Genomic DNA, 13,601 nt, shown 5'->3' on the forward strand with positions numbered 1-13,601 from the left:
AAATCGAACTAGCGAGGGTCGTTCGTACTTTCAGAGACTAAGAGCTTGCATTTGCAAAAATTCCGTGGTAAATTGGTCAGAAAATTACCGAGATGGAAGGAGGACAAACTTTTAGTGGCGGGTGGGACGAACATATTTTGTCCTCAATTCGAGGTAAATTTCGCAACGTCGGTTGTGCAAATCGAAAAACCGAGGGTAGTTGGTACATGTAGCGACCTAAAGTTTGCATTTACAAAAATCCGAGGTAAATTAATTCGAAAATTGCCAAAATTGAAGGAGGATAAGCGGGCTTGCGACAAAGACGAAAGTATTTTGTTACGAATTCGAGGTAAATTTTGCAACGTCGGTTGCGCAAATCGAAAAACCGAGGGGTGGTGGTTCATTTAGAGACTAAAAGTTTTCATTCGCAAAAATACGGTGTAAATTGGTCCGAAAATTGCCGAGATTGAAGGAGGATAAATCGTCTGGCGGCAAAGACAAAACCAAGTCATTATCAGTTTAAGGTAAATTTTGCAACGTCGGGCATGCGATTCGAATAAGTAACGGGTGCTGGCAAATCTGCAAGTTTGTAATTTCCGAGATTGAAGGAGGACAAAAAAATCTTAAAGATTTAATTTTACAGATAGAATATATCGTTATTGAAAACCATATCTTCGTTCACAAGCATTTTTAATTTTAGATTTTTTTTTTTTTTTTTTTTTTAATTTGCTTAAAAATAAATAACCACCATTCAAAAAATATCATTAAACATTCTTCTTTAAAATGAACGGTCGATATCATCAAAACCTGAAGTATGTTGATTATATAAATCCCGGCAGTGGAGTACTTGCACCTGGTGCAATAACTCCTACTACGTAATGCTTCCACCATGGTGCAATAACTCCTAGTACGTATGCGGATTTTTAAGTTGCAAATGTATAATTTTTAAGGAATATATCGATCAATCATCGAAATTGGGTCTTTATAATAAACGGGCAACAATGTTTTCACTCCCTCCCTCGTTATATATACGGGTTTCGACGATGGTGCAACAACTCCGGAAATCTTGCATGGTGCAACAACTCCTACTCCATAAGATATATATATATATATATATATATATATATATATATATATTCAAACGGCATGCATATTCGTAACCTACGACCCATGATCGATGCTCATTACATGGTCTTTGGTCCAGGTCCGACATCAGGGGAGAACGCAATAGTGTATTTTCCGAAGGAAATAAAATGGCGGACTGACGTCATTTCGCTGACTTCAATTTTAACTTTAACAACGCGTCTCTGGATGCGGACACCTGCAGACCATAGAGAAAAAGAAGGAGGTGTTTGCATCTTGAGGTTTGCTTATCCTATGACGTAGGTCGGTATAACCCGGCCGGCGAAATCCGGAATTCGAAGTATGAAAAACGGACTATAATGTCTCATTTTTACTTTCTCGCTCCCCTAGTTTTGCTTAAATCAACTCATGATATAATGTCAAGCACTTTTTGTAGAATGACTTTTTTCCATAAATTACACGATTTCCAAGAAAATCGATGATAAACGTCGCTGTACCGACCTACGTCATCAAAAAAATTCCAAGATGCCCGAAATGCAAACACCTCCTATCTTTTCTGCCTGCAGACGTTTGCGGTCCGCGACCGTCTGCGAGCTCTCGGGCTCGAAAACATAGAAAGCGGACCGCGGACGAGACCCTAATAACCTCTCGACAACATTATCTTCTTCACCTGCCCTTATTTGAGGCCACTCATAAACTCATTTGGTATCTAACAGGCTGATAAAAAACAAACTACCTATGAAATGTGAACATTTTTTGAAATTCAACCAACTATACAAAGTAAAAAAATAAAAAAAAAAAAAAAAAAAAAAAAAATCAAAATATTTGGAAAAATTCGAATCCTTTGTTCGAGCAGGTTGCACTTTAGTACTTCAGCACTTCAGAACAAAAGAACATAATAAATTCGTCTCGTTCTTTATCATATTGTTCGCATACCTTAGCATACTATTTTCATATTCACTTCACACTGTTCTTATGTTATTATCATTCTGCTTTCATAATATTTTCTTACTGTTTTGATGCTATTTCCATATTGAACCACCTGTGTGCCACTTCGTATTTCTCTGCTCCGACCTCAATCCCAAACGGGCTCCCATCTAGGTACTAGCTACGCCCGACGTGGCTTAATTCCTGTGATCGCTCGAGTGCCGCTGCCGTGGAGCTCCGGAGGCTCCGTGTTCCAATAGGGTAATTTAGCATTCATAAACGTCCCTAGCAACAAATCCAGAATTTAATGCAACAATATTCTTGGAAATTCCTATGCAGTATTGAAGAAACATATATAATGAAAAAATAAATTAAAATTTATAAAATAGAATATATTAAAATTTATTTGATAAAATAAAATAAATTATTAAAATAAAATAAATTAAAACTTATAAAATAAAGAAAAATTAAAATTAATAAAATAAAATGAATTGAAATTAATAAAATAAAATGAATTAAAATTGATAAAATGAAATGAATTAAAATTAATAAAATATGTGAATTAAAATTAATAACATAAAATGAATTAAAATTAATATGTGAAATGAATTAAATTAATAAAATAAAATGAATTAAAATTAATAAAATAAAATGAATTAAAATTAATAAAATAAAATGAATTAAAATTAATAAAATAAAATGAATTAAAATTAATAAAATAAAATGAATTAAAATTAATAAAATAAAACGAATCAAAATTAATAAAATAAAATGAATTAAAATTAATAAAATAAAATGAATTAAAATTAATGAATTAAAATTAATAAATTAAAATGAATTAAAATTAATGAATTAAAATTAATAAATTAAAATGAATTAAAATTATTAAATAAAAAGGAATTAAAGTTATGAAAATAAAATAAATTAAAATTAATAAAGAAAAAGGAATTAAAGTTATGAAAATAAAATAAATTAAAATTCATAAAATATAATAAATTAAAATTAATAAAATAAAATGAATTAAAATTAATAAAATAAAATGAATTAAAATTAATAAAATAAAGTATCAAAGTCATGAAAATAAAGAAATAAAAATTAATACAATGAAATAAATTAAAATTAATAAAATAAAATAAATTAAAACTTATAAAATAAAATAAATTAAAATAATTAAAATAAAATGAATTAAAATAAACAAAATAAAATAAACTAAAACTAATGAAATAAAATAAATTAAGACCAATAAAATAAAATAAATGAAAACTAATAAAATAAAATTAATTAAAATTAATAAAATAAATTAAAATTAATAAGGTAAATTAAAATTAATAAAATAAATTAAAATTAATAAAATATATTAAAATTAATAAAATAAAATAAAATAAAATAAAATAAAATTATTAAATAGAATTAAATTAAAATAAAAAAATTAATTAAAATAAAGTAAATTAAAGTTATTAAAATAAAACACTTTACAATTAATAAAATAAATGAATTAAAATAAATGAAATGGAATAGGTAATTAATTAAGTAAAATAATAAAATGAAATAGGTAATATAAACAAATAATGACTAAAATTAAAATTAAAGAAAATAGAGAAATTATGTTAAAGCGTTTAAATAAGATAGTAGTAGCACATACATTTATTCGGCTCCAAAACATGTTTTGGAGGCTGTAAGGCACCTGAAAAGTGTATGTTAATGAATAATAAAGTAAATAAATAAAGTAAAATAGATTAAAAAAATAAATGCAATAAAGAATGAAAACGGGGAGCTGAAATTCCGCCAACTGACCCTTAAAGTTGTGCGACGTGCGGGGGCGGATGAGGGACGGAACAGAAGATCCCAGGGCCGCAAAGTCAGATTTATTAACAAATTATGTAATTTTCTCTGAGGTCCCATGGGAACACAGGGGGTTCCCTCTCCACTCCCCTGAGAGCACAGGAGATCAGCTTATTTTCATTCTGAACACATATCGATGCAGTGTCAATGTGAATTTATTTTGGTTACAGTACGATTCCGTGCTGATTATTAAAAAAAGAAACCTCCATCAACCTACTTCTACGGACAGGACTCCACTTACGGGAATTTTCCACTTACGGACTTTGAACTCCCCTTCCTAGTGGGGCCGATAAGCATAACAATCGTGCACTTCTGGAAGAAAGCATGAAAATTTCAGGGATTCATCTCTACCCTATAGACATTCGATTCAGACATAGACCCCAAAAATCTGAGCCCCCTGGTGGGCAGGGGGGCCCCCAAATTTTGAATTTTGAATAACTACGGAACGGCTAATGTTAGCGTAATTTTTTTTAAGCAGGACGATAGGAAATTTTATTAGGAACGAAAATAGTTCTTACAACTTTTTCTGTGGGATCGATATTTAAGGCGTGAAACGGGAAAAACCATCGGGGGACGGGGAGCCGGCCGTTCTGAAGCAGATCCGCGCGCTGCGCTGCCTTGGACTGCTTCTTGTACAGTACAAAGAATATTATTAAGTAATAACTAGCCGCCGTATCCGCTAATCTGTCAAAACGGTCCATTTGAGTGAAAGGAAGTCGCGCCTAAGTACTGGGAACCTGTCCTGCTCTTATGTCAGCGCATCATAGGTACGATATTCCGCAATCTCGGTAATTTTGCAACTGATTACTGATTACTGATTTTGACTGATTTTTTGATATTTTACCGATAAATTAACCTTTTGATAATCTCTAAAGCTAATTCGATCAGTGTTATAATGTACGATAAAGTTTAAGGTGTACGTTTTGTGCATTGCATATTTTGCAAGTCCCGTTTCTTGAAAATTGTCTCCGACATACTTACCTAGAACTCTTCCATGAGCTCCATCCAGATCAAAAATCGGCACGAGATTTGCGGGTTGAAAAAGAAGAAATGCAATGAATTTCTTCCTGAGGCCTGGTCCTTCTCAGAGGTTCTTTAAAGAATCAGAACCTGCATGATAAATAAATTTCCTCCTATATTAATATTTTTTTCAATACAAATGTTACCAACTCCACTCTAAATTCCATACAACAAAATTTAAGATAATATACATGGATTTTTTTTACTGCTCATTCCATTTTCTATGTGTCGTGGTAAGTACCAATAAAATCTTCAAGGATGACTCGATAAAAAGAGGCGATAGTATTCAGATATCTTCTTTTTTATCATTTATTTAATGTATTGTTCTATTTTTTTTTTTTTTTTGAAATATGCATATTTGTTGAATAACTGAAAAAATGGGGAGTTCATGAAAATGAAAACTTCTATTGACTGGCTGGAGGGAAGAAGAGGAGAAAAGAACATTGTCGGAATGTTCCGTATGAATCAGTACCTATGCAATTGCGAGTAACCAATGAACATGAACGAAGAACGATATTTCCTTCATTTTGAAGGAAATCTGGTAACCTTATAGTGGCAAAGGGACTGTGGAGCCCCCCTCCCCTCCCTCCTCACTCCTCGATTAATGTCTCTACCAAGTTTTGCAAAATTCATGGTTATGTAAGAAGCAGCTCATTGTCTCATTCGCCGAAAGTAACATGAAAAATAAGCTAAAAATAAGTTACGAAGGATCCGCCATTTCCAATAGTCATGAAAAAGTGGGTCAAAATCTTATTAAAACTTGTTATTTCGCTCTAATATCTTAAAAAAAATGTAATCCTGTACAAAACTTACGTGAGGTAAGGGTAATTTACTCTGTAATGAGGTCGGAAAAGCTCTGCATTCAGAGAAAACAAGACGCGTGATGCGCGATGACCGATCCCTCCTATTGACTCGGCGCTCTCACGTTGGAGTATTTCGTTTTTGCTTGTTTTTATGTATTACTAATACCAAGTAGAGCTTATAGTACTGAGGAAAAGTATTTAGGCAGTACGGTAAATTCATTATTATTTTTAAAACTGCGCATCGTTGAGATTAAGCCAAGACAAGCGGCTGTTTCGTCGGTAACACCGTACTGCGCCGCCGCGCGCGTCCCGGGCGCATATTCCCAAACCCCGCGTGGATTGTGAAATCCCGTTTAGACCCCAACCGAAGCCCCTTGTGCGGGTCCGAGACTCCTCCGGACCGGCTCGGCTCAGGTAGTCTCTCATCTCCGTCCAACCTTCATGCCCTTCCTCTGATTTCTTCTCAACAGTTTTGGCCACGAATTAATCGATGTAATATTTATTTATTCAGTTGAATCTTTTGAAACAGCAGAATTTGAGGACTTTTTCAGTAAAAGGGCGAATGGAGCTTGCCATGCTGTTGCGATTGCGCAGTTTTCTTACCGTTCGCGGCAAATGAAATTCATTCACAGTCTATTTATGTCCTTTAAATCGCCAGGAAAAACTCTGAGCAGATTCAACGAAAAATAAACAGCAAAACAGTCGGATAGAGAACTACGTTTGCACAATCTTAGCAGAAATGGACGTCTCGTACGCCCTTTCACCGAAAAATGCCTAGGTAAATTACGTGCAGTGGAAATATTTTTTAATGCCGAAAATTTCGCAATGCAAAGTCATGACGTCACCTTCGTTGATCGCATGATCAATAAACTTGTCTATTGGCTATGCCTACCGTTATGTTCTTTGTAAAAAACATTTTTGATGGAAAATAACTCTCGGAACATTTTTAGAGCAGCGCAATGCATATGCATCTCACAAGCCTCTTTGATTAGTAGAATTTGCGGAGCTTTTGTACTGGAAAAAAATGATTACGTAAGAATTAATATTCTTGAATTTGCCGCTAGGAGGAGATTTCTCTTGGCTTAAGCTGCAAAATGCGTACCTACTTTGAGAAAAAAGCCGCTGCCGCTCATATCGAGCAGGATTCGGCCTTATTCCAGTGACCTTATTCTTGATTCAAGAGCAGTATTCTTGACGAAAAATTCAAGTAATTTTTTTTTTCTTTTTTCAATTATTTCCTTTCTTTTACTTATATAGTTCTGCGCAGAACCTATCACCTTGCTTGAAAGGATAAACAGTAAACCTGGTGGTGAAGAAAAGTTATAAAAAAAAGTCTCTGCATTTGCGAGGATGAATATGCACTTGGTGTCTCACCCGAATCAATAGGAGAGCTATTAAAACCCCATTAAATAGGAATAGAAATTTTTATGAAAAATAAATGTTCCCCAAAAAAAGTTCACCATTCAACTACGTTGTTTGAGAGACTGAACATAATGAATGAAGGCAGAAACCTAAAAATACTGTCAATGGTGCATTTCAAAATGCACTCAACATGTTGAAGCCGGGGCCCGCAAGCCTCAAACGAGATAGAGAATAATGAAATCAGGTGAATAAAATGAACACGAGTTGGTTTTTTAGAGTTCCAAGAGCGGAAGGAGCCTGAAGCACACGATAGAGGGTTAAAACACTAGATGGGGCCGAAGCCCCATCCTTTCAAAAGGATGATGAAAAAACTTACGTGGAGTCTCTTAAGGAGATGGTAAAACGACTAATGGCGGCCGGGCCCCCCACTCCCCAGGCAATGCCAATTGCCCTCTCCCCACTGGCCAACAGCCAGTAGAGAGAGACCAATCAACGTGCCCTGGGACTGGAGGGACCAAACCGCGCATATTTAAATTTTAATGTCCGGAGACCGGGTTACAGATACCCCCCAGCTCTCAAGGGTATCTACAGACATTTAGATGGACTGGAGGGCTGGTTCCCCCAGGAGGAAATATACTAATTAAGGCGAAAAAGGTTAATTTACGTTAATTTAAATCGTGCTTCAAATTCCTTACCATTTATTTTTAAAATATTAGATACAAGAAAAATTAATATCAAAAAAATATTTGGAGCCGAGAAACAGGATAACATCAGTTATAAAATATAAGTACAAAATACAAAAATTGGTAGGCACTTTTAAGTCACAAAATACAAGAAAGTGGTAAGCATATTAAGTTACAAAATACAAAAAACTGGTAAACACTATCATGTGTGTAGCAAGCCGCTTTTAAGTACTACGTAGCAATTATTCACTAGCTGAATTACAAACAAGATTTTCTAAGGGCTGAGAATCCAGGGGGATAGGGAACCTATACTGTGAACAGCCCTCAATGTTCACAGGTGCAGAGACCAACTTCACTTTGGCTCGCGAAACCCAAATGAAAGTTTTACAATTTAATCAAGTTGCCACTAAAATTGTAGCCAACCCATATTGTATACAACTTGGACACAACTGGACTGAATCATACAGTATTACTACCGGACTTGCAAGGTTGTATTTAAAAAAAAAATTTGGACAGACAAAAATATTTTAGCCATAGGTTTGGCACCATGATCAGCCTTTCGGAGCCATAACCAAGGGAGGGACGTCTTCAAGAATAAAAATTACAAAAATAAAGCTCGACAATAAAGGGAGGGATTTGTTAAACAAAGGATAAATAAAGCTACGAGTGACCCAGTCTGCTCGCATCTCGTAGGGTCTTCCTGCAGCTGGCTATTACTGAAGGAATACTCTGACAGTTTCCGGTCCTCCATCAGTCCTGCACAGAGTTGGGGGGGGGGGGGCATTTTCAAGGGGCGCCAGGGTAACTTCATCGGCCCTGGAACGCCGGGATTAAAAAAAAGTAAACAAAAAGGGATACCTCTAGTGCCGTAATACCATCCAGTATACTGCACACTAGGGTGTTCAACAAAATTTGGTTGCCTCTTACCAACCAGCAGTTAATGTTTGGATTCAGGTGAGAGTTGAACAAAATACGGAAATTCTAGTTAGTTAATTCAGTAGTGCCCAAAAGGTGAATCTACCTAGACAGAATTATTATTGGAAAAATTAAATTTGGAACGGCCTTGGTGGAGGGAAGAAAGATACAAAATAATAATGATTACATGTTTAGGGCTGCTTAGACTTGCTGGCTTGCCACATCGTGCAAAAGAAATACAATCCTTCAAAAAGAAATACACATATGAAGAAAATGTTTTAAACAAAAAAAAATTTAAAATACTAATAAGACAGCAGAAAAAATACATAAGTTCTGACGGGAAAGAAGGGGTTGACCCCCGATTCCCCGGAGGAAAGCCGGGTGCATTATCAACATGGAAATCCAAGAAACGAAGGTATGACATTTTTCATTGGAGATGTTCAATAAATGGGCGCAGATTGGCTGTGTTGTAAACACCCTTAATTTCTTTAGTTTTCGCGTCGACAACGCGGAAGGCATTTTTGCCTATTTCTTTGCTAATTTCAAACGGGCCTTCGTATAATCTGAAGAATTTGTGAATTTGGCCTTTAAGGGCATTAGACAAATAATGGGTCTTGATTAAAACTTTGTCTCCTATCTTAAAAACGTGTAAGCGATGACTACTGTCATGTTTTCGTTTCCTTTGTTCTGCTTTTCTGGCTAAGGTTTTATCACAAATTGCCAGTTTAAGTGATTTATTGAAAGACGAGTCAGAGGTTGGGAAAGAGATAAGATTAGCAAGGAAGTTGAACGGAATTTCACCCTTCATTACTTCGATGGGCGTCACCCCTGTGGATTCATTAACTGTATGATTGATGCAATTTTCAAAAATGGGAGGTGTTGCGCCCAGGTACGATGGTTTTCACTACAATACAGGCGGCACAAAGCACCAAGGATGCGCATATATCTCTCGGAGGGATTTGAACCAGGATGGTATACAGAGCTGTGTGTCACTCGTATTCCTGCACGTTCTAAATTCTGATGATAATAGTTAGATGTGTAACATGGACCATGGTCACTCATGATAGTTTCTATCTGCCCTACTTCATTTACATAATTGTTCAAGATTTTTCGGGTAACCAACACTCCAGTCCCTCTCCTCAGAGGGTATAGCTTAACATACTTGGTATATATGTCTACTAAAACAAGCACAAAAGTAAAATTTCCTTTCGACCTGGGTAGGTTTCCATAAAGATCAGTGGCTACAAGTTCAAGAGGCTTGGTTGCCATGACAGCTTTCAAAGGAGCATGACAAGTTTGGTTCGGTTTTTTACATTGTTGACAGTCTACACATGATTGTATGAATTTGCGAACTTTGCGTTCTAGTTGTGGGAAGGTTACAAAATTTTTTAAGTAATGATATGTTTTTGGTGGCACCAAAATGCCCTATAGAAAAATGTGCAGCTTCTATGACTTTTGTTTCTAAAATTTTAGGGATGCAAAGTTTCCATTCTTGTTGTTTGATAAATTTGGTGAATAAATTATTATGGTGAATAAGATAAAATTCCTCTCCTTTAAACGGAAGTTTGTTTTTTACTTTGTCGTATATTCTCCCAAGTCGACTGTCGTCCTTTTGTTGTTGAGGTAATTCAGACATCATATTTTCAAAATCCTTTGGCATATAATTTTTTGAAAAATTTACACAAATTTCCCTATCAGTTGAAGGCATTGAATACAGTTCTGGTGGATATCTAGAGAGTGTGTCTGCAGCGACATTTTCACTACCCTTTACATATTTGATTTTGAGGTTGAATTGTTGTAAATACAGCGCCCATCGGATTAATCTTCCTGATGAGAGGATGGAAATCTTAAGAAAGGTAAGAGCTTGATGATCTGTCAAAATTGAGGTAGGGAAACCCAAAATAAATGGGGAAAATTTCTGACAACTCGCCACAATCGCAAGTAACTCGATCTCAGTCACAAAGTAACTGCGTTCGGGTGGGCGTAAAATACGGCTGTAAAAATATATAGGACGACGGTGACCGTCTGAGTCAATTTGAAAAAGCTCTCCAGCAATAGCTCCATAGCTGGCATCAGTGGAGATATAAAATTCTTCCTCATAGTTGATATATGAAAGCATTACATTTTCAATGAAATTTTCCTTAATTTTATCAAAAGCAGTTTGTTCTGTTTCTTCCCATTTCCACACCTGGTCCTTCTTTAACAAGTGAAGTAATGGTAGAAGGAGGTGAGAATGATTTTTGTGGAATTTGGAGTAAAAGTTTACAAAGCCAATGAAACTTTGTAGGGCTTTCTTACAATTTGGTACTGGAAATTCTCTGATACATCTAGCCTTGTTTGGATCCATGGAGATTCCTTCTTTAGATAAAAATAAATCCTACAAAATCGACAGAATCAAGGAGAAATTGGGACTTCTTAAAACTAACAGTAATATCGTTTTCAATACATTGTTGCAACACTCTTCGCATGTGTTTTAGGTGTTGTGCAAAACTTTCTGAGATTACTCGGAAATCATCCACATATTTGCTGAGAAATTCGTCAAACTCAGGTCCAAAAGTCCTATTTGTGGCCTTTAATAAAAATTGCATGCTGACACATGTACCGAAGGGACACGTGTGAAACGGTAATTGTGTCCTTCAAAAAAAAACTAGTCATGTCTCTTGAATCAGGGTGTAGTTCTACTTGCCAGAAAGAAGAAACTAAATCTAGCGTACTTATATACATTGGTTTTGGAAATCGGAATAATAAAGAATCAACAGACTCTGGAGCTTCTGCATCAGATATGAGCTTGCTATTAAGAGCTCTGGCATCAAGACATATGCGAACACTTCCATCCTTTTTCTCTACTGGTACTATGGGATTGCTATAAGGACTGAAACTCTCTTCAATTATGCCCATATCTAACATTCTCTGCAGTTCTTCTCTAACTTTAGCTCGTTTAGCTTCTCGAACAGGATAGGATCGATTTGTGAGAATTTCATTGTCCTTTTTTCTAAATTTAGCCATGTAACCTTTAATTTTACCAGGGACTGTAGAAAAAGCATCACGCATTTCAGCAAGCATTATGGCCATTTGCTGCTTCTCAAACTCTGAGGCACCACATGACTGAAGTTTCTCAGCAATTTGTTCATCAGTTAGCCTTTCAGCAGATGCTGAGGCTGAGTAGCACATAAAATCATCCTTATCATAATCAAATTCGAGGCATGAATGGTTCTCTGACAGGTCTACTTCAGAGCAAAATAAACTAAAAGTACAATTGGATTTTACACTTATAGGTCCGAGACATGCTGAGACATTTTGGGCAATTATCTCACTAAGCTTATATTTTCCCGTATCGTTCAAGTGTAAACCCTGAGCGGTAAAATGTTTTCTATCAAGATGATCTTTGGTGGATATCAGATTACAAGGTGTTTTCTTCAAAGATTTTGTGAAATAAAGATTAAGAGCTGGAACTAGCTCGTTCAGTTCCGGGTTATCAAATCTACGGAACAGTTCAAAAAGGAATATTTTAGACTTAATTCTTTCGAAGACAGAAAAATCAAACTCCAACTTAAGTACATTCTTTGTTTTATCTATATTTAAATTGTTAGTGCCTGCGATTATAAATACAAAGTCAGATGGTCTAAGACCAGGAGCTATATCAGACAAGATTTTGACAACCGACTGGAATGTAGCGTCTGGTGCAAATGAAACTTTAACTTCAACTTCTGGCAGTCTCTCCGAAAGTCGTTTCTGCATGTCTCGGCCATGACTATCAGCAAATAGGTATAATATAGGTTTTTCATCCGAGGCACTTAGGGATGATACCTGTGGATGTGTCGACTTGCAGCTTAACCAAGGGACCTTCAGGCGGCCCTTGAGTAAGGATAAACATTGATGATTGCAGTCGATGATTGCATTATAGTGGATTAGGAAATCTATTCCGATAATGAAGCTTACATTGATGTTTGGTACAATAAGCACAGCCTTAGGAAATTCTACATTCTCAAATTTTAGGACAACATAAATTTGGGAATTTACAGCTTTAGATTTGACTCCTGTGACGCCGCGTAGGAATAGACCCGTTTGTTGGCAATGTGGGAAACTTACGCTTAGTGCTGTCACACACATGTTCATAATAATCCTGACTCAATGTGACTTCACTCCCAGAATCAACCATTGCTTCAAAGGAGTGGCCAGCTATTGTGACAGAAACAAAAGGAGATTTATGTCTTGTGTTCTCAGGTTGTGTTTCATCCTCCTCAAGGAGAAAATCATCGTCCGTGAGGTACATGGTATTATACGGGATTTCAGGATTAAGGTTAATAGCGTTCACATGCAGATTGATATTATCTGAAATCAGGGAGTCCATACAACTGATAAGGATGGATTCAACATTGAAAAAAGGCGACCTGGCTGTGACGAAGGGCTTCCTAATTAGAGAATTATCGTTCGTGTTAACAAAAGAGATATTTGAATTTTTTGTATTAAAGTGATCGTGGAGTAAAGTACTTATTTCCCTGAGACAAGTATTGAAAGTATCACCTTTTTGGTAATGAAAGAAGTCACAAAACACTACCGGAATTTTCTGCGAGATATCTCGAATCACGTTTTGATACTGCTCTAACAAGCTTCTTATCGATTTCTAGAGAATTAAAGGATACATTGAAATATTGTAGGACATCAAGACTGTGGCATAAGATCAAGGAACTATCATAAATGGTCAGCTCAATTTTTAAGCAATATTGAAAAAGTTGAACAAAGTCAATAAGTATACATTCAAATAGGAGTTTTAATTCAATTGAGTAAGTTGGTGTTGTGATATTATGGACATCTTTTGTCATTGACTTAGGGATTATTACAAGCCAGCATTGAGTTATGTTATTTTGTGAGGTTGACGTTATATTGACTTTAAAGAAACAATAGCTAGAAACTCCTGATAAATTGAACGGCGATAACCAGTGGTGGTTTGGCTGAGAGCTGTTGCTAAGTTGAGCTGCCGCAGATT

The 13,601-nt window shown here is 35.7% G+C and overlaps 1 protein-coding gene across 1 annotated transcript in view; it reads right to left on the reverse strand.

The window, feature by feature from the left end:
- Positions 1-2,109, reverse strand: part of drongo (Arf GTPase activating protein drongo) — a 94,228-nt gene extending 92,119 nt beyond the window's left edge. Inside the window, exon 1 of the mRNA XM_072301374.1 lies at positions 2,075-2,109. Within this exon, the coding sequence (XP_072157475.1) occupies positions 2,075-2,094 (20 nt within the window). The 5' untranslated portion in view covers positions 2,095-2,109. The remainder of the gene's footprint in view (positions 1-2,074) is intronic.
- Between the last annotated feature and the right edge of the window lie 11,492 nt (positions 2,110-13,601).

The sequence above is a fragment of the Bemisia tabaci genome, chromosome 1 (assembly GCF_918797505.1).
Source record: "Bemisia tabaci chromosome 1, PGI_BMITA_v3".
NCBI classification, from domain to species: Eukaryota; Metazoa; Arthropoda; class Insecta; order Hemiptera; family Aleyrodidae; genus Bemisia; species Bemisia tabaci.